The 26308-nt window shown below is 41.0% G+C and overlaps 3 protein-coding genes across 4 annotated transcripts; 1 reads left to right on the top strand and 2 right to left on the bottom strand.

Annotated features, from left to right (window-relative positions):
* Positions 1 to 3410: 3410 nt before the first annotated feature.
* On the bottom strand, positions 3411 to 10367 carry rgrb (retinal G protein coupled receptor b). 2 transcript variants are annotated; one of them, XM_051124760.1, is made up of 8 exons: positions 10166 to 10367; positions 6901 to 10093; positions 6246 to 6402; positions 5590 to 5711; positions 5199 to 5358; positions 4822 to 4939; positions 4060 to 4173; positions 3411 to 3944 (listed from the first exon to the last, which is right to left on the bottom strand). In XM_051124760.1, exons 2-8 carry the CDS (start codon positions 6974 to 6976, stop codon positions 3816 to 3818), a joined length of 876 nt encoding a protein of 291 aa, XP_050980717.1. In that variant the 5' UTR covers positions 6977 to 10093; positions 10166 to 10367; the 3' UTR covers positions 3411 to 3815. The 2 variants fall into 2 exon arrangements, with proteins under 2 accessions (XP_050980717.1, XP_050980718.1); XM_051124761.1 differs by lacking the exons at positions 6901 to 10093; positions 10166 to 10367 and adding an exon at positions 6490 to 6889.
* On the top strand, positions 9243 to 12524 carry lrit1b (leucine-rich repeat, immunoglobulin-like and transmembrane domains 1b). Its single transcript, XM_051124221.1, has 4 exons — positions 9243 to 9391; positions 9811 to 10271; positions 10363 to 10668; positions 10887 to 12524. Exons 1-4 carry the CDS (start codon positions 9243 to 9245, stop codon positions 11960 to 11962), a joined length of 1992 nt encoding a protein of 663 aa, XP_050980178.1. The 3' UTR covers positions 11963 to 12524.
* A 1603-nt stretch (positions 12525 to 14127) lies between these two features.
* On the bottom strand, positions 14128 to 25849 carry LOC127173695 (cadherin-related family member 1). Its single transcript, XM_051123614.1, is given in 18 exon segments — positions 14128 to 15637; positions 15972 to 16226; positions 16487 to 16715; positions 17889 to 17956; positions 18127 to 18291; positions 18385 to 18396; positions 18398 to 18538; positions 19892 to 20095; positions 20196 to 20296; positions 20396 to 20474; positions 20784 to 20927; positions 21105 to 21221; positions 23360 to 23446; positions 23542 to 23631; positions 24306 to 24356; positions 24467 to 24612; positions 25108 to 25203; positions 25669 to 25849. Coding segments are annotated over 18 exon segments (2637 nt in total). The 5' UTR covers positions 25730 to 25849; the 3' UTR covers positions 14128 to 15046.
* Between the last annotated feature and the right edge of the window lie 459 nt (positions 25850 to 26308).

Genomic DNA, 26308 nt, shown 5'->3' with positions numbered 1-26308 from the left:
TGTTCGGATCAGGTATCAGTTGAAAGCAAACACGCACGATAAAGTACCGTGCAGTGTGAAGAGAATTGATAATGGCTACAACATAGTTTGCTGCTTTTATTTCTGGCATTTTTATACGAATGTATTTCTGTGAAGGTCAAATTATTCACAGTGCTGGCGGATTAAGCCAATACAATAACGTGATATCACCTTTTAAATCGCATTTGGGGAAACTATAAAACATGCCTGCAAATTCTTAAACAGATTAGTATAAAAGTATTAAACTCTAAATGTAAAACAATATATTTGTTCTTATTTATTTTCGTTACCTTCTCTTTCAATACAAACTAATGACGCGATCAATTAACTTCGAGCGTCACTGCAGCTCAAGCCAAGTTTCACGCGCGCGTCTCAAGGCGTTAAAGCGCTCATCAGCGGCGCGACACTGACCTCTGCTGGACGACTCATGTACAGACGGTCTGATCGTTGCTGCTGATGGTGACAGAAGAGTCCACCTGCACCTCTCAAACTACGAGAGTGATGCATCGCCGGAAAACTATAGGCCTTCTGTTTCCGAGAATAATAAAACTGACAATAATAAGATACTCTCGTTAAGTGGATTACATTGATAAGCATATCTAACTAATGGCAATCGAGAGTTCCTCATAACGGTGTCGAGGTGACATAGACACACATACCCATACCCACACATACACATACCTATTGATCTGTTAGTATATAAGGTTAAAACGTGATATCTGAGTGCTGAACTAGTCTGTAGCGTGACAGTCATATCACATGTTGCCTAATGGTGCTGTGAAGAAGCTGCTGCTGCAGTCCCCAAAACTCAACACTGCTCGAACTTTTTTTTTTTTTTATTACAGTGAGTAGTTCACAACAGCCTGTGCATTACCCAGTTTGGCCGCTAGAAGGCGCCTTCTGACACAAAATAAGCAGGTGAATGAAGTCTAATTCATAGATTTAAAAATGCCACAGGAGCGATGTACATATTTAAGCATGTTTTAGAGTTTAATGTACTAAAATGTACAAATAAATTAACATTCTACAAAACTTTAATTTGGAATGGAAGAATAATCACAGCCATACGTATGGCATGTATTGATGTATATCCACAATAGAATACACATGTTATGGGCCAGTGTAATGACTCAACACTCAGAAACACTCAGCAGCAGATAGTTGTTGTTTTGTATGAATGTCATTCGCTCACATTGTTTTTTCTCTCAGTCTGTTTTGTACAGCAGGGACCCACAGAAAGTTAATGATTCAACAGTCTGATCTTTGTCCTCAGATGCCATGAAACATTCTAATTATGCTAATTTTCTGTACATCTGTAAATAATCAAGACTGTGCAAAGATTCATTTTTTTTAATGTAGAAAAGTAGTGATTTTCTGACCTGTTGACCTATACAGTAAACTAGAAATGTGACCCTGGATATAAGTAGCATGAGTATATTTGTAAAAATAGCCAAAAAGACATTGTATTGGTCAAAATTATATATTTTTCTTTTATGCCAGAAATCATTAGGATATTAAAGATCATGTTCCATGAAGATATTTTGTAAACTTCCTACCGTAAATATATCAAAACCTAATTTCTGATTAGTAATGTGTATTGCTAAGAACTTCATTTGAACAACTTTTAAGGTGATTTTCTCAATAGTTTGATTTTTTTGCACCCTCAGATTCCAGATTTTCAAATAGCTGTATCTCGGCCAAATATTGTCCTATCGTAACAAACCATACATCAATGGAAACCTTATTTATTCAACGTTCAGATGATCTTTCCAAAAATTGACCCTTATGACTGGTTTTGTGGTCCAAGGTCACAAAAGTCTTTTTGTAATGTCAGGATTATTTAAACAAATGAAATCTCTCATTTAGGGTCAAACCAAAAATTTCATTCCCAGTAACTAAAAAGTGTTCTGTTAGCATGGTATTACGTAACATTCACCTAAATAAAACTAGATGTTGCTTATTTGTTTTAATAAATTGGATTCTTACATTATTCTTGCATCTTACGTAACTTCACAACAACCTTTTCGCTCCACTGATGGTTGATCTTATGAGAACATCGTTTAATCAGGAGAAATCGACCAGATCATTTTATGTGCAATATGGGAGAGAATCATACTGAGAAATCTAAAACGTAAATCTGCTTTGCAACAGGAAGTGTTTGGCAGGTTAGGGTTAGAGAAATTTCAGGGAAAATTTTCAGCATTGTGATCTGATCCAGAGCATTAAGAGCGTGTGAAAGTTTCTCTGGAGTGTTTATGTTCTTCATGTCTATTTAAAAGGCTGTTTCTGAGAAGAGTCAAGAAGTTAATCCTGCTTATGTGGTCAATGGCACCTTAAAGACCGTAGATAGAAACCTGCTGTAACTGCACTGACCTACTGCTGATGTAGAGCAGTGTGTGTGTGTGTGTAAGAGAGAGAAAGAGAGGGTGTGTGTGTGTCTTCTGCTTTTCTACAAGTAGTGCTCAGTGTTGTTTAATCTGTACACTTCTTGAAATGAATCAATGCTGACCAGTAACTGTTAAAATTACTAACCCTAACCCTCCTTTGAAACCCATTAAAAACTATCTTTCAAAGAGCTTCAAGAGCAAATATCTGGAAAAACAGATGAAGCACTGCCATGAATTTGTACTTTATCTCAAATTAGCTGCATCTGCTTCATCTGATTTTCTAAACAGAGTTAAAAATGAAGTTTTTTTGTCTTTTAGCTAGGGTTAGGGTTCTGGAATACAACTGATTACACCTGGACTGTGAACTGAAAGACAGCAATAAATATAATTCACTCTCGTTAAAAGAGGCAGTAGAACAATAAAGGGAATAAAGCTCAGAATAAATGAATGAACAGATTTTTCTCTTTAGCTCTGCTCTAGTGTGTTTTTCAAGAACAAAGTAGTTTCAGAGTCCGCTCCGTCACCCCGTGACCGGCTGCAGTAATGCTCTCCTGATCCTCTTTGGTCTTCGACACGCGTCAGAAACCCAAATCTACTGATATGAAAGCAGCTCTTTGTGCAGAAGAATTACTGAAGATTATAAAACCCTGGAGAATTTCTAATCCAACATGTGCATGTTGATTAGCCACCGGTTCAAGATCGGAGCTGGAGACTGAGAAGATCTGTGATCGTCAGTGAGCGCCTGAGCAACGCAGCGATCCCGTAATAAGTGAACATGGATTAGAATAGAAGTGTCTGCATTCATTAGCCATTTGGACTCCTAACTAACTAACTAACAAACAAACAAACTAACTAACTAAACAACTAACTAACTAACACACAAGAGGAATAAGGGCATTTATTGAGTCAGATGGCTGTTTGTGAAGGAGATGAACATCTGCGTTTCAATTCATGATGTCAACAGACTCTTCACAGATTCTAGTGAAGTTCACTCGTGACAAACTGTCTTGTGCCTCACGCTTTATTCTGTGGATTAACAGTGAAAGGCCCTTTTGTTATTAGCGGTTCATTCACTGGTTTCAAGTTTTGGTTAGAAAAATCCTCTTACTTCATAGATTTACACAAGAATACTGTATTCTGATGCATTGGTCAACAGCAACAATGAGGCAAAACCAGTGAAACTGCTGAATTATCGTGTCCTGAATGAACTGTGCGAGTCATCTCTCACACGCCAGGATACTGAAATAAGGCTTCATCTGTCGTTCTTCAGTAATCATTAAGTGAAACTCCAGACAAATATCTCCAAATGTGTTAGGCACTGATTTGACATATACACTGAATTACGGTCACATCATGGGTAAACTCTCACAGACTCATCTGAATACAACATCACATGGCTGAAGATCGCTCCTATTTCTTTTTGTCTGCAGATTTCTGCCCAGTGAGGAACTGCCAGATTCCTCCACGGTAGAACTCGTTACCGAACGCGTACAGGACGGCGTGGAAGATTGGAGACGTCTTAGCGAGCACCGGGAGGACCTAGAGGATTCACAATCAGACGATACTGAGATTTCTGAATGATAACACGAGAACACAATGATTTACCGAGCTAACGAAAGATTTTAGGATCACCGGTGTTTGATTCTGATCTTACCATTCTGAGCTTTGGTGAAACGAGGTTGACGTTCTCAAAGCAGGCGTACGTGCACATCAGTACGTACGGACCCCAGCAGAACAACAGCGCTTTCAGAGGTAAACCGGTGTTAAACTGCAGGACAGAAAGGAAGAACCGCTGACATACTCAAATCACGCTTTTATCTACACCATCACAAAAAATAAAGCAGATATCTGACGCTATGTTGCTTTTTAGTGCAAGAACGAGACCATAAAGCACACCGAACGCTGAGCATCCGTGACGTACAGAGTAACACAGTCTTCACAAGCATGAACTTCATTTGGTTTAGTTGAAACTGCCGCACAAAATGCGTCTTCGGTCACTGGTTATACCAGGGGTTCGCAACTCTGGCCCACGAGATCCATTTTCCTGCAGAGTGTGGCTTGCTCAAACTCACCTGTCTGTAATGTTCTAGTGATCCTAAAGACCTTGATTAACTTGTTCAGGCGTGTTTGATTAGGGTTGGAGCTGAACTACGCAGGAAAATGGAGTTCAGAACCCCTGGTATAATACTTTGGTCATAAAAAATGATAACTGAAAATGAAGTCATCACAGGGGACAGCGATTACTAAAAATGATACACTGTATCATAAATAAATACCAAAATGAATCTAAAATATGATTATTAAAAAAGTTTACTTTATGAAAAATGTAAAGTGAACTCATATTAGGCGACAACAAATTTCCTGCAAATGAAGATCTGTCGCGTATCTAACTGGAGCGTCAGGAGCGTGCGAGTACCTTAAAGTGGTGCGTCTTTTTGAAATATGCATAGATGGCATTGTAGGACGACTGCAAAATGATAACAGGAAATGCTAAATACAGTACAGTGATGGACAGCATGTAGCTGATGTAATTCCTGAAGAGAACAAAACAACATATTACTCTTGCATGCAAATTCACATCACAATATTCAAAATGATAAGTAATCATTTCATTTCCAGGCAGACAGTATTGTTTGTCAATGTTTTTCTTATCATGATTTCTGATGAGTAATGTGCTGTCGTTTTCAAATTAGCATTGTTGTGTTTCGATTTGAGTTGCGTGAGTTACGAAACAAAGAAACTAGAGCAGAGTCTGTCCGCGTGCTTGCGGTCTCATGTGTGCGATGGACGTACCGGTCTCCCAGCGTGTAGTCGAGCGTACAGCATGTTTTCATCGGCTCGAAGTCAAAGACGCCCCAGCCGATGGCCGGCAGCGGCAGAGCCGCCCAGAACACGGCCAGAATCCAGATGATGGAGCTCATGGTCACAGACGTGCTCCAAAACATCTTCTGCTCTGGAAACAAATGCAACGAACTCATCTCCCAATTTACAGCCGGTCAGCTAAGACAGTGCGGCAAAACCGTATTAAAATGATCATAAAAGCCACTAAACCCTGAAGAGCACTGCTGACGAACTGCATGCAAGCCTCACAGAAACTAGGGCACCATTAATATCTTGCGTGTCAACATGAAGGATCATAAAGAAACATTGTCATGGATGGCAGATGTTCTCGGTCTGTACTCACTGGTACAGTACTGATGATATCTGTCCCAAGCAATGGCAGCGAGAAAACTGATGGCGGCAAGAATCGACACCATTCCCTGAAAAGCGTGAATCTGACAGCCCTCCGACCCGAACGGCCAGTATCTTCCAGAGGTCGAAGAGTTTGAAGAAAAAAAAAAAAAAACACAAATACATACAGGTGCTTGAACATTTATACATTCATACATTCATACATTCGATATTTCTTGTTTTCACATTGAAACTACGTGTTTCTACTGGAAACATTTGTTTCAAGTCAAATTCCTTGTGTGTAATAACAACCCTGGTGAAAAAAACAGCATATGCTGGTAGCTATGTTTTGATGCTGGTTTAAGATGGTCCTTTGCTGGTCTATGCTGGTCCTTGACCAGCAACATGACCAGCATAAACCAGCTAAGGACCATCTTAAACCAGCAACAAAACATACCTAACCAGCATCCCAGCATCAAAACATAGCTACCAGCACATGCTAGTTTTTTTCACCAGGGAAAACTCATAACTATGTGAGAAATAGTCATCTAAAAGATAATTCATTTTTATTTACTTGTGCCACAGCTTTTCACACAATTTGTGATTTTCTAAATTTCAGTATCAAGTGTTCAATTGGATTCATTCTATAGTTCAGATGGTCATTCTCACCTCAGGTAACTAGCGTAAGCAGCCACTAAACCGTTAAGGTTGAGGCTCAGATCAGCCACAGCCAGGTTAAAGACGAAGAAGTTATTGGGCGTCTGCATCTCCCGGATTCTGAGGAACGCCACGACCGAGATGAAGTTAAGGAAGAAACCGAGAAGACCTAGAAGAGAATATTCAGATATTCAGACTGTACAGAATTCATAATACTTCATAACAAAACCATACATAACGCTGTTAGAAGAATTACCAAGTCCACCCTAACGAGAAGGTACCAATAAGCAGATGCTATCACTGTACCATCATTATACCACGGTACTGACTATGTTTTCCTTAGATTCAGAAACTAAGCTTGTTTATTTACGAAGCTTTTCTTTTAAAAAAAAGTTATCTTCGGATTTGTTTAAATCTATGCACAGGTTTTGTGAACTCTATAACACCAACAAAAAACTAGTGGAAGACTTAACGATAAATAAGAGCAGCCCTTATTAATCGATTGATCAGCCTTTACTAATCAATAAGACATTTTAATCAGTTGCAGACAGGCAATTATGCAGTCATGTTTGTAAATACATTCACTCATGGAGAACTATCCAGCAATGATGAATGGTCAGACTGACTGATTGATTGATTGGTTGATTGATCGATCAGCATCACTTACCGCCGACCAGCAGCGCGGAGCCGAAGGCGAACATGTCAAAATCACTGAATCCCTCCGGTAACGTGTATGAAGCCATTTTCCAAGATATTTGTCGCTGCTGACCGCTGCGTTACAATTGCGAGCCTTTATATGTCTGTTTATTTCCTGTGCGAGATTTAAAGCCTCTAAAATCCCCGCAAGAATGTTTTAATACCGCAAAAGTTTGTGAAATCAGATCTGCTGCGCTCATTCGCCTCAGTCGTGCGTCTGAACTGCGCATTAAGAGCCGGACACGATCACATTCCTCCTTTTACGACTCCATAGCTTTACTGTTGCTTAAAAACAAAACAAAAAAACCCTAACCCTAACCCTAACTTACACGCGTAAACAACCATGAAATATAATGCCTCACAAAATACCGTAGCTGCAAAATATTTGTACAAGTGATCAGTGCTTTTATATTATGAGCCTGTCTATCACTGAAGTGTCATTGTCATGAAGGAGTTTAATTGTAATTCCACAGCCAGCTCATCCAAAATTCCCAATACTTGTAAATGAAATGTTTGTGTCCATCATAAAAAACAGTAGGAAATAGATTATAATCTGCTGCCACGTTCTTCTTAAAACTCATACCCCCGACTTCACCCTAGTCCTACACTAAAATATAAGTCTGAGCTGTTTCATCTGGCTGATCTTAAAATATATCACTGCCTTTTTGTCTCAACATGCACACCATTAATGTTGTTTTTTTTTTTTTTTTTTTTTTTTTCTTCCTAAGGCACGTTTATAAAAATGACTTAAATGTCCTAATTGAACTATGACCTAATCCTGGCTTTTAGGCTAAACCCTATGAAACCAGACCATTAATTTTACTACATTTTTATTAATGTGTTGTTGTTACGATTATATGCTTGAGAAGCGATAAAAAACCCCCCACTGTATTCTAAAAGCTGAGGTGCAATGAAATTGTAGCAACTATAACAGAAGCAACAACAAAGTAACTCCAAGAAATGTCTGAGGTATAATGTGCTGGTCTCACCACAGTATGTTCGGGTGCAAAAGCTTGCAGTTGGGAAAGAAATTCTTTGTTCTCAGATTTCAGAGGTTAATGCCATTGGGAAATAATATACACTTCATGTGTTCACTGTAATCTCTCTAAACTCTCTAAAGAGCGCAGAGCAAAACATTTCAGAGCAGCGTTTGTTCTTTCTCCTCAGGATGATTCGATTGTTGTTGCTTCAGTTGCTTTGATAAAAATGTCTGTTAAACGAATAATTTAAAATATACAGCACTGAATGAGCCTGAGAACTCCGATATTAGCTCTCTATACTCTGATCTGTTTATATAAGTGAGTTTATTTTTAGATTGAACACGGTGATTGGTGTGGAGATCCATTATGAACTCTGGACCTCATTTCCTTTTTTTGACACAAAATGTAAACAAATATAATCAATATTTGTTATGCTATAGAAATATTTTTGTATGTACTAAGCAATATATATATACACATATATATATATTTTGAACAAACATACGCACAAATGTTGGTATTGTCCCAAATGAAGATTTTTGCTCAATACTGCCACCAGGTGTTCTAAATGCTTACATACGCTGCTTTTTTAATATGTTAAAGTATCGCCATGAGCATTTTTTATTTAGTCTTACACGCATTATAGACCAGACAGGCAATAAAGATTATAATATTAGGTAACCACTATAACTTGGACTGTGAATGAAGTTGATACAATAGAAAAGATATTATGTCTGAAAAAATATGAAATAGGCATCAATTTAATGCATCATAAACACTGAGCTTTATGCCAAACGTGAATATTCATGCTCATCCTTGAATCACTTGCAGTTTCGATGTATGGAGCCAAGGGTCAAACTAACAACATTGATGTTTTGCATGTATAGAATAACCTGATTTTTCATCTCTATGTCTATTATAAAACTGAAGTAACCTTTAAAAAGCACCATCACAAAAAAATAGGACATTTCCTCCCCACAGCATGATTTACTTTTGGTATGTCTGGTAAAAAATCAAGTAAAACAAAGCCATTCACCAATAAAATGCTGTGAATTCACAAACTGTTGTCCAATCCCAGGTCTAAAATTAACCTTCCAATCAAAAAAAGAAATGTCCGTTCTGTATATATACAAAAGACAACCGCACAGCCTATGGGCTTCCAGGAAGGAATAATCGTGTAAATGAAAATACCCCTAGTCCTTCCTCTAATCTGCTCTATCCTTTTTATCTGGGGATTCGGAGCAGAGCGAGCAGAAAGTGCTTGAGAGAGACACAGAGATGCTGCGTGATTAACAAAACATTCGGACAGTAGCTAGAAGCCAGAGCGTAGAAGATGTGTGTTTTGGGCTTTTGGGTTTTTGCGTCCGGCCGTGCGTTTTGGGCTTTTGCGCTGGTGCTGTGCTGCTTTCCGTTGCTTTGCAGCACCTGTCCTGCTCAATGCAGCTGCTTCTACCACAAACTGAGCGACGGCTCCAAGTCAAGGTAAGATTTCACATGGACTTTCATGTACTGGACTGGTACCATCCTGTAGAAAAGTCTCATGTGGACCGTTGTCTGCAGACTATTGACATGCCAGATTGTCTCTGCTCTTTATTTAGTCACTGGATTAACGTGTGTGTGCTTTTTAATCTTCTCTGCTTGTTAGTTGCAGGATGTTTCAGGCCTCTAGCGCGCACACACACACACAGAGTAATGATCATGATAAAAATACACAGTAAAAGTAAGATCAGAAATAAAAGGTAGTCAAAAGAAATATGTCTCAGCACTACATTATACAAATGTTGATTGTCATTTCAAAGTGCAAAACTGTTATTTGTGTTTGATTGTGATGACGTGACTGGCCTCATCAAATATGTCAACGAAAGGAGGTAGTACTTGACCCGTGTGATGTGTTTTTATAGGAGCGTCCTGTGTAACGACCCCGACCTCACTGTCATCCCAAACAACTTTCCGTCGGACACCTCCAAACTCCGCATCGAGAAAACCGCCATCAGCCGCGTCACCAGCGAAACCTTTCATTACCTCAGTAGCCTGGAGTACCTGTGGATATCCTTCAACTCGCTTTCCTCCCTCAGCGTGGACGGTTTCCGTGGACTTCATGCCTTGGACGAATTACGGATAGATGGGAACGTTCTCACTTCCTTCCCGTGGGAGTGTCTGAGGGACATGCCTAACCTTCGGCTTCTGGATTTGCACAACAATAAAATCAGCAGCATCCCAGCTGAGGCAACCATTTACATCAAAAACTTAACCTACCTGGATCTGTCCAGCAACAGTCTGGCCACCATTCCCGCGGAGGTTCTCACTTCATGGTTCTCTCCGAAACCTCCTCAGGATATGGAGAATTCCAAAATGATATTGGGTGAGTTTGTTTCTGCACTTTCAGTTCAGTTGTACGGTCTCAGTCATTGACAAATGAAGAAGCGTTGACGGAAGCGTCTGTTCTTTCGCAGGGCTCCATGACAATCCCTGGCAGTGTGACTGTCGCCTCTTTGATCTGGTGCAGTTCCAGAAATATCCTTCTTCCTCCGTGGCGTTCATCGATACGCGTCTGCGCTGTGCCGAACCGGAGAGTCTGTCTGGAGTGCTCTTCTCCGATACGGAACTCCGCAAGTGTCAGATTCCCCGCGTGCACACGGCCGTCGCGAGGGTCCGCAGCTCCATCGGCAACAACGTCCTGCTGCGCTGCGGGACCATCGGAGTGCCCGTCCCGGAGCTGTCCTGGTCGCGAGCCGACGGCAAGCCCATGAACGGCACCGGTGCGTTTGACATTTTCAATTTTCTTGGTTTATTGCTTCTGTTAAATTAACGCAGCGTGGCTGACACGTCTGCTAAATAAATGGAATCTGTTGCTTATGTATTAAGAGAGCGGCAAATATGTTGTGATTACTGTTATGTATAACTGTACTGCACAGGTAGATGCAAAACTTCAGAACTAACTAATATTAAAGTGAGTGTTTTTTGTTTGATCTTGTAGTTCAACAGGAAGTCTCAAAAGAGGGGATCATCTGGTCCATTCTCAGCGTCCCTGCTGTTTCGTACAGAGATTCGGGAAAATACGTTTGCAGAGCCACGAACTTTGTCGGGAGTGCCGACGCCGTTATCTCACTCGTCATTTCTGATACGTGGCAAATCGACGAAGCGGTCGCCAAGAGAAGTCACGGAAAGAAGAACGGCGGATTCGGCCGAGCGGCGTATCAAGAGAAACTCATCGCCAGATACGTGCCGCCTGCCACGTCAGTTGCCGTGCCCATTATCGAGCCTCTAAACGGACCCAAAGTCTCGTCGTCCATCCAGATCGAAAGCTACAGTGTTTCTGAAAACGTTTCAAAAGCGAAGTCCACAGCGCCACCCGCGGCCGCCACGGAAACAGACAGCGGCGTTGGGGAGCTTCAGAAAGACGTCTTGAGTAATCTCGAGGCTAATGCGTCTTCCCTTCAGCAGGGCCCAGAGCGCAGAGTGGTTCGGTCGGTCAAAGTGATCGGTGACACGGACCACACGGTATCGCTGAACTGGCGCGCGCCCACCGCCACCAACATCACGTCGTTCAGCGTTCTGTACGCCGTCTTCGGGGAGCGGGACATGCGTCGCATTAACGTCGGCCCGGGCCAGAACCGCGCCACAATCGAAGGCCTCGTGCCCAAAACCAAATACATAGCGTGCGTGTGTGTGAAAGGACTCATCCCCAAGAAAGAGCAGTGTGTGATTTTCTCCACGGACGAGGCGGCCAGCGCCAGTGGCACACAGAAGCTCATCAACGTGGTCGTGATCACGGTCGCCTGCGTCATTGCGGTTCCTCTGACCCTCATCGTCTGCTGCGGGGCGCTAAAGAGGAGGCTGCAGAAACTGATGGGCAGGAAGTCCAAAGACATTCAAGACTCGTACGTAACGTTTGAGACTCTGTCTCCGGGCACCAAAGCCAAAGGGCTGGAGGGGGAATATCTCACCAGACTGAACCCGGATGAGTCCAACCGCTTGCTGTCGGCCCGCTCTAGCGTGGACTCGGAGGCCACGGCCAGGAACGAATGCCAACCCAACGAGTACTTCTGCTGACAGACCAACGACTCGCCCTCTTTCACACAACTCTTTGTGCCTAGCGCACTCTTGGACACTTTTAATGCGTTTGAAAGCTTCAGTACATATCAGCTTTGTCCTTTCTCAGCCTGAAAAAGGCACAAACCACCTTAGAGAAAGGTCAGTGTTCAAAAAGGGAAAATTATCACACAAGAGTGAAATAATGTCTTTTTATTTTTGTCATGCACTTTTCCAGTGATATATTTATCATTGATTCATGTGTCATGTATATTCTGCAATGAAATTTCTGTGTTCAGCACAACATACCCATCTGTCTAAAGTTGAGAGTTTCTGTTTAGACCGACAGGACATTGCAAAAAGGGAGGTTAGTGATGTACACGCTTAATCATTTTTCCTTTTTACTTGTTTTTTCTTTATACAAAGTGCACTGGGGCAACTGTTTTCCACTTTAACCTTAAAACTGTGCTTATAATCTGTCATATCAGGAGTATGTTGATGTCTGTACTTACTAAACGTGTTTAAAAATATGATGAAATAAATCATTTTTATATGGTTCTTGTTTTCTGAATGTTTCCTCTTTGTCCATGTAGTGATGCATCTGAAAACACGACAGCTGTGCTATTCATAGTTTGTCTGAATGTTCGAAGTGATATTAACCCTAACTTCCGATGAAGTTTGAGCATTGAGGATAATAGGATTAACCCCACTGAGCCAGTGAACTGCCATCACTCATGCGGACCTGCCCGTGTCTCTGGTAAATGTGGCCTGCAGCAGCCGCACCGTGAAAATACGTGTTTGACGTTTTTTGTCTGACATCCTTGACATCCATGTAATTCTGTTCTGAAGTTATTTACATAACAGCAAGAATTCATATCTCTTCACACTTGTTTACCTTGTTTTTTAAACTGTTCAGTAATTCATTGCTGTACAAGAACTGAAGAAAACCAAATAAGCCATTTAATTTGATCATGCACATTGTTTACTGCTGAGCAGCATCTGTAAAAATAATAAAGCATGGTATCGAAGCATCATTTGCTCCCTGACCAGCTGCGTCATTGGTTTAGGCTGGTAGAATTACTATGAATAACTCAGTAACTCTGTCTCTAGATCAGTTCAGCTTTTAAAAAGTGTGTTGATGTTTTCCTGTGAACACAGACCAAGATGGTTCATTTTTCCTGCTAATGTACAGGTCTTTGTTATGTACGGAGCTTCCCTTAGGAAGGATCCCACAAAACATTCCTGAGAATTTCATAAAAATCCTAACTGAAATCCCACAAGCGGCATTCTCTACAGTCGGTGCCTTGGCGTTCCTGTGGCTAAATTTGAACAACAAAACACTCATGGATTTTAGAAGCCTGAAGGGACTGCACAACTTGACAGAATTCCGCATACAGGGCAACCAGTTATGTTCCATACCATGGACTGCTTTTCAGGACACACCGAACCTTGAAATTTTGGACCTGAAACACAACCGAATAAGCGTGTTTCCAGGCTTTGCTGAATACATCAACACGATCAGCCCACCGATAATCCTGATGAACTCGTATATGAGATGTTCAGCACCTGAATCCAGAGCAGGAAAGTTTTTTCATGAGGTGGAACTGAAGACATGCATGAATCCAGAAACATCCATTCCTCAAACTAACACTGCCTTCCCTGTAGGGTCAGACGTCACCCTGAGCTGCTCGGTGAAATCCAGACCTGAAGCATTTGTCCGCTGGAGCTACACTCTTGGACGCAAACAACTTTAACAGGTAACTTCATCTTCATAAGTATAGCCAAGCAGACCATCTATGGCATCACCGTCGAGTGGTTTGCACTGACAGAGAAACCTGCGGAAACGGTTTATTTCGGCCGTTATGATGCACCCATTTACATCAGTCCAGGAACCAGCTGCTTCTCTGTCAGTGACCTGCTCCCACTTACAAAATGTGAAGTACAGTGTGTTTATGACGGGCAGCGACGTGAACGGGCTGGATATCAGTACAATATCAGTTTACATTATTATTCAACAATGTAAATGTTTTTTCAGCAGGAAGCTCTGATTTTACTCTTAAACTTCAGTATTGCTGCACTGCAAATATTCTTGCTTTTCTGTTGTAAATCACTTGTTTTGCCTCATTTTTAAGTTGCCTTCAATAAAAAGTTTGGTAAATGAGTCCATGTAAAAGTAACAATGAAAACTGAATAGCAGGACAATGGCATAGGTTTAATTTTTTTTAGATAACACCTTAAAAATGTTTTATTTCTAAATTCATTTGTAGCACAGACGTGATATGATGATACATGATTAACACATTTGAATTTCGGATATGCCCTACAGCAAATAGCACATGCCTGTTCATTTGCTCTCTTTCTCAGAAAATGTACAGGAAAATAAAATAACTTTCAAAATATCAGTGAAAAACTGTCTTTACAAAACAATAATAACAATAATAATAAAAAAAGGATTTTTTACAGCGATAACTACAAATGAGAGTCTGATGTCCATACAGTCCGTAGACTTTTACAGAGATCCTCAAGGCAAAAGCTGTTCAAGCAAGAAATACAGTCAGACAATACGACATAAATAATCTACAGTACTAAAAACTGAAAGGTTTTTTTTTTTAAGTTCTTCTGAATTTTTACATGTAGTAATGATTCGATTGTTCAAACTAAATTGAATGAAACCTAAAGATGGCAGTACGGTGCTAATCATGAGATTACGGTGGAGTTTGCATCACTTTCGCAGATCTTGAACTCATGCGTAAACGGGTCTAAGAAGCACAGCAAGACTGAAGAGCTTGAGGGTGTACATTACTGACATAACCAGCATCTGATGAGCTGTTTTCTGTTTATAAACACATACAATATGTGCATAGACCAGTACTGGCAAGTTTCTTAGCATTTGTAAGGTATTTTCTTCTTGTAAGAATACAAGCCAGATCTTAAATGACTGTACGGCATGTTAAAAACAGAAACACTTCAGGTGAACCAGATGGCCACTTTAAAAACACTTTCACAAAAAAAAAGAAACATTCTTCTCAGCGAGCTGTTGGTAATAACATCAAATGTCCAACGGTCCATCAAAAACACACGTGTCGGATCACACAGGTCAGCGTGTCAGTAATAATAGCCTTGATTTGCCTCAATGATTTTCTGTTCTATTCTCATTTTAAGCTCAGACACCAGAGCGGAGCTGATGCCACTGCCATCTTTGTTTTGGCCAGATTTTTCGACGCCATCTGTGCTTTTGCTTGTCCTCCAGCTGGAGCTGCGACTGGCGTTTCTGGAGGCCAGGGCGCCGGACACCGTCGGCACGGACCGCGGCCGCTCGCTCGGCCTGGATTGTGCCGGAGGCGGAGGCGGTAGGACGGGAGCGCTGGGGGCAGGCGGCTTGGCTCTGGAGCTGTTGTTGTTTGCGTTGTGGTTGTCGCCGGTGTCGCTGTCAATGAAGAACTTTCCAAAGCTCTGGTCGCCGTGTCCAAACCGTGGCCTGAAGGTCCAGCGCCGGTGCTCTTTGGGCCTCCTGCGTATGATGCGACGTGCTGGCGTGATCCTGTTGGACTTTGTGTTGCGAAAGTACATGATGGTGGAGATCATAACCGTCACCAAAACCATTACTGTAATGACGCTAACGGCCAGGCCTAGAGCTTTCATTGGATTATCTCGGCTCTGCATTAGAAAGGAAGCCATGGGCCCTTTGAGCCGATTCTGAAAACACACACACAAAGTGTTGTTAATAATTAGCACAGAATGAACATTCATTTTCATTTACGTACACAACAGGGATATACTCTTAAATCATGACTACGTGGATGAAAAAGCACTGTGGATGTCCTGTGAAATACTACGTTAGTTTGATCTGTATAAGCTCCATATTCTTACATCAAGGAATTTTTTCACATCATAATCCAGAGCGCTTATGTTTTTTTGGTCATTTAGCATGGTAGTAACATGATATTCTCCACACACACAAAAATAACCATTAAAAGCTGCTTTAATCCCTCAGCGCACACAGCAACGTATAAAGCGAGCCTCGTCTCACCGCCTCCGTGATGTCGATTTTCACGACAGCCGTGGTGCTGAAGGATGGAGACCCTCGGTCACGAGCCTGAACCACCACAGACCACCTGCAGTCTTTCTGTTTGGTGATGTTCTGCACAATCTCCATAGACTTGATGTACGGTTTGAGCTTAATCTCTCCCGTGGAGGTGTTAATGTCAAAGATGTTGTTCGGATCGGCTCTCATGATGGAATATTCTATGAGGTTGTTGGGCTCCTCTGCATCCTCATCCACAGCCTGAAAACAAACCAGAATCGGGTTCAAATAATACCATCGTTTCATTTCATTCACAATCACCGTCGGTGAGAATATTGTTCAGTAAAATTGCTCGCAGATGCAGAAGTTTAAGCTGGTTGCGGGATCATGGGAGTTCTGGCCTTCGGGCTCATTGCGAGATTTGGCTTTTGATTATTGGTCTAATCTACTGGGACGTAAGACAGATGGCTATCCTCAAAATAAGAGTTTTGTTGGAGAACACAAACTACCAGCCCACAAACCTCTATTTTCACTGGCGCCCCAATGATCATGGTCTTTTCCAGGAAGTTGTGGTTGAACTCTGGTGGGTGGTCATTTTGATCAAGCACGGTGACAAAAACCTCTGCAAGGCTGTATTTGCCCTCAGTGTCTTCAGCTTTTACATAGAAATTATATTTGGACTTCACTTCAGCGTCTAAAGAGGCCCAGGGCTGCGTGTAAACGATGCCAGACGTGTGGTGAATGAGAAACCTGAAACAGACAAACGGTCACCAGATTTTATTCAGAACAATGACGCAGTGAACGTCACAGATGTTGTTTACCTAATGCTTCTTGTTTGAGAAGGGTCCAAAAATGAGACGAATAAAGCCTCCACTGGTTTCAGCATCTCAATGATGGATTACAGTTGCTCTGTTCATTGGTCGTTTTAGGATCTAAACAAACATGTGGGTGTGTGCCTGATATTAAAACCATCATAAGAGCTTGTCATCAAGTCTGGATTTTAATCGGCCGCTTTATTCTCGTCAGTGTGACTCTCTGCATGTGAAAATTAACAGTCAGCCAGAAAGCTGCGATTTTTCACACCATTATAATTTGCCTCCTGCATTGGGGAAGAATCAAGGCATAAATTTACAGGTTTTGCATTACCCGTATGTGTTCTACCTCCAGCTGTCAAATCGCTCGCTAATTGGGCCCTGACTCACTGGCGGGGTGTGGAGACGCTATTTTTACTTCCCCAATCCCATTACAAGATTAGCCGGCTCCCTCACTGGAGTCTGTCTGTAAGCTGTTTTGTGCGCGTCCTTTAGTCCTTTACCAGCCTTATAAAAACAAGCGAAACCTCCAGACACTTTTCCCGAAGTTGACCTCTAACCCTGGACTCCAGCATACGACTGACTTAACTAAAGCAACGTGTGAGAACGTCACACACCGTCCAATTAAAATCACAGACACTGAGTTTTGGTCCCCTTCTGTTTGAGCTGAATTACCCTTTAAGATGTCTTTTACTTCTAGAAATATCTGTTGATGTCTATTATTAAAGAAACACTCCACTTTTTTTGAAAATTGGCTCATTTTCCAACTCCCCTAGAGTTAAACAGTTGAGTTTTAGCGTTTTTGAATCCATTCAGCCGATCTCCAGGTCTGGCGGTAGCACTTTTATCATAGCTTAGCATAGATGATTGAATTTGATTAGACCGTTAGCATCTCGCTCAAAAATGCGTTTCGGAGATCGGCTGAATGAATTCGAAAACTGTTTAACTCTGTTTAACTGTTTAAAAAGTGGAGTGTTCCTTTAATTAAGACTTAATCCAAACAGATGACTGAACAAACTTTTATGTAAGGCAGAAAATCTCTGTTGTTGGAACTCTGAACATGGCGTTGCATAATGTACAGTACTGTTCAATACATTGAGTCTGTACTCACAGATCAGCACCAGAGCCGTAGATGGAATATTTGACTTCTCCCCAAAGCCCTGAATCGGGGTCTGTCGCCTGGAAAAACAGCAGATACGCATCAGCGCTACGAACACAGACGCAGAACGCATCCAAACACACCAAACCGTTCAACATTAGGCCCAGAGCTGCAAATATTCCTGTGCCTTGAGATTACTTGTTCGGGAAAGCTCATTCTGTAGTGTTAAACATCATTTCAAGCTGCTTACGGTCACTGAGACGACGTTGGAGCCTCCTGGGGAATTTTCAGGGATCCTGGCGATGTAAAACTCGGAGGAGAACTTTGGAATGTTGTCGTTCGTGTCCAAAAGATTGATCACGATGTCCGCGGTGGCACTGAAGCGCTCCGGAGTGTCGATCTCCACCGCTAACAGCTGCAAAACATCACGCACACTTCTCAGGATAAAACATTCAGCTAAAAGATGCTGTACTGTCAGTATGAACAAAATGAAAGATCTGAATCAGACCTTGAATGTTAAGAACTGGTTTTTTTTCGTAGTCGATGGCAGTCGAGTTTTCCACAATGATGGTGACTTGGGCTTCATTGAGAACCGTCTGAGGAACCACACGGAGAACTCGAGAGGGTCCCACCAACAGCAGCCTGAATTTAGCGTTTGCTCCCTGAATGAGAACAGGAGAGTTCATAGGATACGGAACGTTAATGAAGAAAAAACACATAAAGCGTTTGCAAAAAAAGAAGAAACTCTTTAAAAGTGTAATAAAGTACTATTTCTTATAAGTGTTTATTTATTGCATTAGTCTAGAAAACAGGCAATGTTACATCCCAGGACGTATGAATTTGTCTTTTATTATCATAAATATTATCATAATATTTATTTCTGTGCGCCTCCCTGTCCAAATCTAGGTGATTGGACCCACCAGCTGCTCCTCGTCAATGTCAAGAAGAACCAGTAGGAACCATTAAGAAGATCAAGAGAGTGAGCCAGTGAGAGGTTCCTTTTCCTTAGAGCATGAGTGTATTGAGGTGTTGTCAGTCCCAGTGTGTTGCTCTTGTTGGTGTGTTTTCAGTGTAATGTTGGTGTTATGGCTGTAGTGTGCCGTTTTAAGTGTTAAGCTTAAATTTAAAACCAAACTTTAATGTGATTCGGCTGCAGTGCACAGCTTTGAGTCGCTTGCCTTTTTTTCTTTTTTTTTTTTTTGAGTCTTGGAGCAGTAGGGAGTCGGGTGCCATTTTCTTTTGTCCTCATTTTCTCCTGTTTTTGCTAGTTAGGGAGTCAGGTATCATTCTGTTGTTTATTTGTATTTATTTTCTTTGGAGGTTAACTAGATTTCCTTCTGACAGGTATTAATGTTTTGTTTGTTATTTTAGTTTTACACGATCCTGAAGAAGCGCTTCTTTCTATGTTGATTTTTTTTTTTTTAGATTATTTTGCAGCATATATGTCATCATTTGTTTATTCTAAATAAATTTACTCGCATCTTAATTTGTGTACTGAGTGCTGGGACGGAGAACGTTTCAAACCTTTACTTTAAAACGTTACTTCCCTTTTGCCCCTCGGAATCTAACTGGGGACGTAACAGTAGAAGCAGTAAATCATTTGTGTGGCACGTCAACAACCTTAACCTCGCTGTGCCATAACGTGTGTGTGTGTGTGTGTGAATCTCGCCGTTTGCGCATCACCGACTTTGTGGTTCGTGTGTGAAATGTGAGGGACTGAAAGCGTCAGTCTGTGAGCTGTTAGACGCTCAATCACTTGTTACGACTGAACGAAACAGACTAAAACTGTGATTCGCACACGAAATACAGCACTGCTGCCTTGTTCTTCTGTTGACTTTAATTCTCACTCTTTTAGTATTTACAGCTCTCAATAACTTAATAACAAATTGTAGATGAATATCATTCATTTCATCTAAATGGAATACACCTCTCTCGTTATTGGCTCTGTTTGCTAACCCCGGGTGTACGCAGCCAAACAAGCAGAAGTTTCACGAGAGACTGTGTTCACCGCGCACCTGGTCAGAGTCGTTGACCGTTATCTTCAGGCCGCGGAGAATCTCTCCTTCCGGCGGATGCTCATACATGGTCAGCTCAAAGCGGCTCTGCTGACCGTTCTCGCCGTAGAATGTGGGTGGATGGTTGTTAAGGTCCACCACACGAATAGTGACCGTGGTCACGGTGTAGTCAGTAAGGCGCCTGTCGGGTCCAACCTCTGAAGCCTAGATTTAAAGCAAAAGAAGTCTTATGGTGTCATGCATGATGCTAACAAGAAAGACTTACTCAAGCTTTAGTGATATTCATATTATAAATAGAGACGACCTTGACTTTTAACTCGTATAACTCATTCCTCAGCTGTACAGGAAATGATGTCAAGCTGATACAGCCGCTCGTGCTGTTGATGCTGAAGAAGCCGTCGCTGCCTTTTGTGAACAGAAGAGGAGACAGGAGATATTACAGATGGAAGTATTTGTTAAACTATGATTGTTCAGCTCTGGAGTTGAAACGATAACGCGACTGACTGTTCAGAATGGAGTAATGGATGGCGCTGGGGTTGTTCTGGTCCCCGTCTTTGGCTGAAACAGTGAATATCTCTGAACCCTTCACACAAAACAGACAAGCATCATCATAAAAGCTCAGTTATTGGGCATCCTCGTTTAGTCACAGTCAAGTATACAGTCAAATACGTTTTTTTTTTTGGTATGTTGGAGTCTTACCGCATTTAGCATTCATTTATCACTAACCAGTTAGAATGAGTAGAACAGTTTTTTTTTTTAATGTGACAGCCCTAAATGAAAAATTCTGTTGATTTCTTGACAAAATAATTGAACACAAGCACAATGAAGGTGAGTTGGAATGTTTAGTTCTGTTTTTTTCAGAATTTTATATAGGACATAACATCATACTTACTGGTACAGAGACTTCATAGACAAATCCAAAATACGGAGTACCAATAAAAACTGGAGGAGAATCCTGGGTATCGAGGACATTGATGGTTATGATGGCCGTGGAGGTCATAACCTGGTATTTCCCATGATATTTACCACCTCCATCCTGAAACAGACATACAACACTGATGTTCTGGCACTTACTGATTAAACGGCCACATGAGAAAATTCTTCTCATCTTTGGAGTTCACGTACAATTCATTTTTACAACATAAATGCCTTTAGGAAAGATCAAAGCAAACAACCCCAGAGGGAATTTCACACGGCTGAGTCTGTCATTTACCTTTGCAACCACTGTGACAAAATGAGTCCTGGAGAGCTCGTAGTCCAGCGATTCGCCGGGTCTGACACGCAGAACCCCGCTGTGACCATCGATGGTGAACTTAGTGTTGGGCGTCGACTGCAAACGAAATGACAACTGATGAAGATAGGACAGATTGCCTGAAACATATAATGCATCTCTCAAACCCAGAATCAAACACAAAGCCAAAATGACAAAGATTTCATGAAGCAATCTGTTCCAAAAGATGGCATCTAATATAACTCTCAAATGGCAAATTTCACACAATGAATCGATCTGAAACGCTACGATCACCACTGCTTGTTGGATGAAGTATGCAGCATACATGGTTTCAATTTTGATGCACTTTCTGCACTGTTTAGATCGAATAATGATGATATTGTGATGATTATTTGCTGCTAGTGCTTGAACTCGTGTTGTAAAACTCATTTATGTGAAAACATGTGAATGAGATCGTGTGGGATGTAGGTGAGTAGTGTTGATACTTTTTTAAATATAACGATCGGGTACCGACTGACCGACGGCTGCTTTCAAACATTTCCCTGTTTTGTGTGAAGAGAACCAAAGTTTAATGTTTTAACTTATTTACTTACGAGAATTTATAACACTAATACAAACACTTTATTTTATCTTTAAAAAAATTAACATAAAGCAATTACAGTAGTTTTATGTATGCAACCAAAATTGCAAACGAGAACCATGGAATTTTACCACTATTGATACTGACTATTGAAATTTTGGTACCGTGACACTGTAGGTAATCTGAGCGGAAAACCCGAACACACCGGACTGGTGAACTAGATAATGGACTGCAGTCTCTCCACAGCTGCTTTAGTCAGACTTGCTGATCTGGAAACCACACCCATATTCAGTACCAATACACAGGTAGTGGACAAATACATGTTTCTTTAAGACATCAAGACTTTAAGATCAAATACATGTGGAAGTCCATTCTTAGATGGCATCACTGGTCACCATTTCTTTCACTAGTCCACTTTAAATGGTCCTGTGGTGGTAAATTTGATTTTTAGTACAAATTTTCCTTGCAGTTTCAATCAATGTGAGCTCTGAAAATGGCATGCATAGTAGTTGTATCAGAAATGATAAAAAAAAGTTGTTAAAACAAGTAGAAAGACAGACATTCACTTGTCATGTTTTCCCTCTGAGAAACACGCGCTCGAGGGCCGGACACTCCGCTCGCTTTGATGTGATGAAACTGACCTCGGATGCCTTGTGCGTCGAGCGTCTGCTGTCAGAGTGCTAACAAATGCGACATGTGGCCGGGCGCAGAGGTAAGCCAGGCTAAGCCCTCAACCTGCCTAAATGTAATTGAAATTTAATCCAGTAGCAGCACATTTTCTGATGGTACTTTGGTGTCACGATCTGTTCAGCGATACGAGCGCAGGACTGCAGCGTTCCTGAGGCCCGTGACTATCCGCTACAAACTGAGCATCAAGTAATAGTGTTTAGTTGAAAGGGTTAGTTCACTATTAGCCAATCAGTAACTACTATTTTTTTCATAGCTCTATAATTCATAGCTATGATTAATTCTGAAGTGAAGATCATTGTAACCCACTAGTAATGACTCAGGTAATACCATATACGTAATAAAGAATTACTAATTATTTGGATCCGTATTCTAAAGTGAAGATCATGGTGACCCACTAGTAACGACTCAAGTGTTACCAAAGCCATTGGAAGTGTGACTATCCAGAACCTCACAAAAACCTCAATAGTGTTTAATGACATTAGTCATTACTAAGGAGTTATCATGATCTTAGAATACGGATCCAAATAATTAGTAATTCCTTCCGAAGTATTTGGTAATACCCCAGTCATTACTAGTGGGTTACCATGATCTTCACTTTAGGGTTAATTATACATTTTGCATTATTTGCACTAATTATGAACATGTATATAGTAGTTCTTAGTAGTTCTCTGGGAGATATGAGAAAATAGTAGTTAATTACTGATTATCTAATAGTGAACTACCATGTTCAACTGAGTGCTATGACTTACTGATTCGTTAGTCAGAGTTTCTTGTTAGTTAATAGTAGTTACTAGAATGTTAATAGTGCATTAGTCATTTGTTCCTGTGTAGTTCATTCATTAAAGTGTTACCAACGCTGGCATTAGAGACTCAAATATCCTCAGCGATTATCATCTTCAACTCGTTCCCTTGAGAAAGAGACTACATTATTAAAAGTGTGACGCCACAGGAAGTTGTTTCGTCTCACCTGCAGGTAGTAGGTGACACTTCCTCCGGATCCGAGGTCTCTGTCGATGGCCTGAACTCTGTAGATGCTGCTGCCAGTAGCGGCGTCCTTCAACGCAGATCACAGACGGCATAACTACTTCAGCGCTTCAACAACAATACTGGCAGTTTACGATGACACTGTCTGTTCTTTTCCATTCTTACCTCGGGCACGTCCACTATGAACGGCAGATTCAAAAACTCTGGCTTTTCATCATTAGCATCTGTGATAAACACTCGAACATTTTCTACAACCTGGAGAAACGAGGGATAAAGTAAATCTGACCTGACAAACTGCACATAGACCATAAATAGGCATTAAAACACATTCTACACAATACGCATAATGAACAGAAGACTATGGTGTTAATAATAATTAAAGAACAGTTATAATTTAAGAAATCAGCTGTGTGTGATTTTGGCACGGGTAGGTAATAACCAAAATATAATAATCCTAATAAAATAACAACATATGCATTCCACAGTAACTATCCTAAACACAAAACATTATTTAAAAACCAGTGAAGTAGGGTTCTATATTTTTGTTAGTTTTATTTTAGTAAACATACTATAAGATTAAGATGAGATGATTTACTGTTATAAAATCTTGGATGTCTGAGCTAAACTGAGGGTGTTTGATGTCTGTGAGTCTGACGGATCGTGAAACAGCTGTTTCGCCATCAGAGAAACTGTGCTGACGGCGACGACTGCTCGAAAATCGTTCTCGCGGTATTTTAAAGATGTACGCCACCGAGACCTACAGTACGGGACAGAACTCATCTGTGCATGCAGTCGAACACAGCATTTCACTCGGCAGGACGTCAAACTACCAGTGACTGACTTACAGTACACAAACTAGCTGAACATACAAACAATGACACACTTCAGCTTTACGAAATAATCCTGTAAACATAATCATATTTTGTCACCTTATTTCTCCCATCTGTGATGGTCACAAATGCAACGATCTCATCTTGAACCTGAACAATGAAAACAAGTGAATTATTAATAGAGACATCTTTGACTTCTGCTGGTGTTTTCCTGAATTATGCCCTTATATTATGTCATTGTTAATACCATAAGCACTCACCTCTCTGTCCAGTGTTTCGATGAGAGTCACGTTCCCCGATTTGGGCTCGACACTGAAATACTCTTTGGAGCCCTTATCAAAGGTCACGCCGTAGGTCACCGGCTCCCCTTCGGGGTCAGAGCCGTTCAGCGTGTAAACGTGAGTCCCTGTGCAAGAACGACACCTGATCTCAGTCAAACTATGCGTATATACATTATCTTAAATGCATTATTCACTACCATAAAGTGTAATTATAATAAATAATAAATAATAAATATGATCATATTTGTTACTGTAGTACAAGCAGGGCCATAACCACCATAAACAGACACGCCCCAGCAGTTCATCTAGCATTAAATGTACTCGTCATTATCGAGAGAATCAAACCCTAAAGTCACAGCAAACAGTTCCCTGTCCCTCATACTGTACTACAGTTAGCTTAATATCTGAATTTTTGCACACAACAAATATGTAATCAGCATGAGCAGAGTGATTTGGCTCATTGGCTCATCTGTGTTCTGTGATCAGTTCAATATGACATAGTCAATCTGTGCTTATACACAGTAAGTACACACAGGTGTGTGATGTTCTTTTATCTGGTGTCGTATTATCCGTTATCCTTCCCTCTCTCACAGCATGTCATCATACAAGTGAATGCTAACCAATGGATGTGTCTTCAGCGATACTGAATAACGCCATGTTTCCGTTGCTGCTTCCAGCCCCGTTATCATAGAAATAAGGTGCAAAGTCAGATTTCCCTGAAAAAGACAAATACTTGAAACTCTACATCAAATGACATGGAAATACACATCAAACATTTTGAGTATTAAACATGATGATGTTCACACAAGTGTACCGCTGTGATGTCATTGTTGGTTTGACACACTCCGGACACACAAAGCACTGAGTGAAATCACTGACACAGAAATCATCTGGATCAATTCAGATGAAATTCAGTCTCAGTAATGAAACATTTTCACTGAATTTTAGGTAACTGCTCCAAAAATAAAACAATAGTTCTAATGCCAATTCTAATGATTCAAGTTAAAAGTGTCTTTTAAAGCACACAAGTAGCTCATTTCCAAAGCACAGCTTTGTCTTCTGCAAACACAGGTTCACTCCTTCCATTATACTTACAGGATTATTGAGACAATCACAGTCTGAAGCTGATTACACACAGACCACAGGCTCGTGTCTAACAGGTAAAACACCCAGTAACTCACCCATAGACATGCACAGTGAGATGAGAAGAATCAAAGTCTGTTTTTTCCTTATACTCTTCATCCTGCAGAAAAAGTGTAAAGAGACTGAAGGATCATACGGAGAGCGTTGCAGCTGCTGCTCGTCTGAAGACGTCTTTAAACACGTCTGAGCGCAGGAGAGAAGCAGCTTCAGTAATCCTGTGACTCAACCCACTGCAGCTCATGACTCAAACCCAGACCCAGAACAACACCGTTGACCCACAAACACACAGCCACAGACAGGAATCAGGTGGGAACTTGAACCAAGGCTATTTGAGAGAAAGTGTCAGGTTAATATGTTCATTTAGGAGTTTTGAACACAGTATCATGTTTTCACGTTCAGACTTAACGTGTAAGTTTATCATTCGAACAGCAGACTCCGTAACGCCTGCGTTTACCTGCACAAAGAATCAGGGTTTATGTAGATTCAGACTATTCAGATGAAATGGAATGACAGAACCTACAATACATCCATGGTTTTCCTGTAAAGTCTAAATTTGCATCAGCTCCTGATAAAGCACATCTGTCACTGACCTATTTTAAGGGGTGAATGTGACGTACATCAGGGTTTTTGCGTCACACATTTCACACATTATAGAGTGAACACACACCATAATTCATC

This window comes from Labeo rohita, chromosome 12 (genome assembly GCF_022985175.1).
Source record: "Labeo rohita strain BAU-BD-2019 chromosome 12, IGBB_LRoh.1.0, whole genome shotgun sequence".
NCBI lineage: Eukaryota > Metazoa > Chordata > Actinopteri > Cypriniformes > Cyprinidae > Labeo > Labeo rohita.
This window is presented reverse-complemented; position numbering and strand designations above follow the sequence as displayed.

Bases quoted from the DNA above. Each gene is read 5' to 3' on its own strand.
- rgrb (XM_051124760.1), bottom strand. From the start codon at position 6,976: ATGGCTTCATACACGTTACCGGAGGGATTCAGTGATTTTGACATGTTC. The intron at 6,403-6,900 runs GTAAGTGATGCT...ATTCTCTTCTAG, and splicing joins CTCCGCGCTGCTGGTCGGCG to GTCTTCTCGGTTTCTTCCTT. The intron at 5,712-6,245 runs GTGAGAATGACC...GACCTCTGGAAG, and splicing joins GCTTACGCTAGTTACCTGAG to ATACTGGCCGTTCGGGTCGG.
- lrit1b (XM_051124221.1), top strand. From the start codon at position 9,243: ATGTGTGTTTTGGGCTTTTGGGTTTTTGCGTCCGGCCGTGCGTTTTGG. The intron at 9,392-9,810 runs GTAAGATTTCAC...GTGTTTTTATAG, and splicing joins AGCGACGGCTCCAAGTCAAG to GAGCGTCCTGTGTAACGACC. The intron at 10,669-10,886 runs GTGCGTTTGACA...TTGATCTTGTAG, and splicing joins CAAGCCCATGAACGGCACCG to TTCAACAGGAAGTCTCAAAA.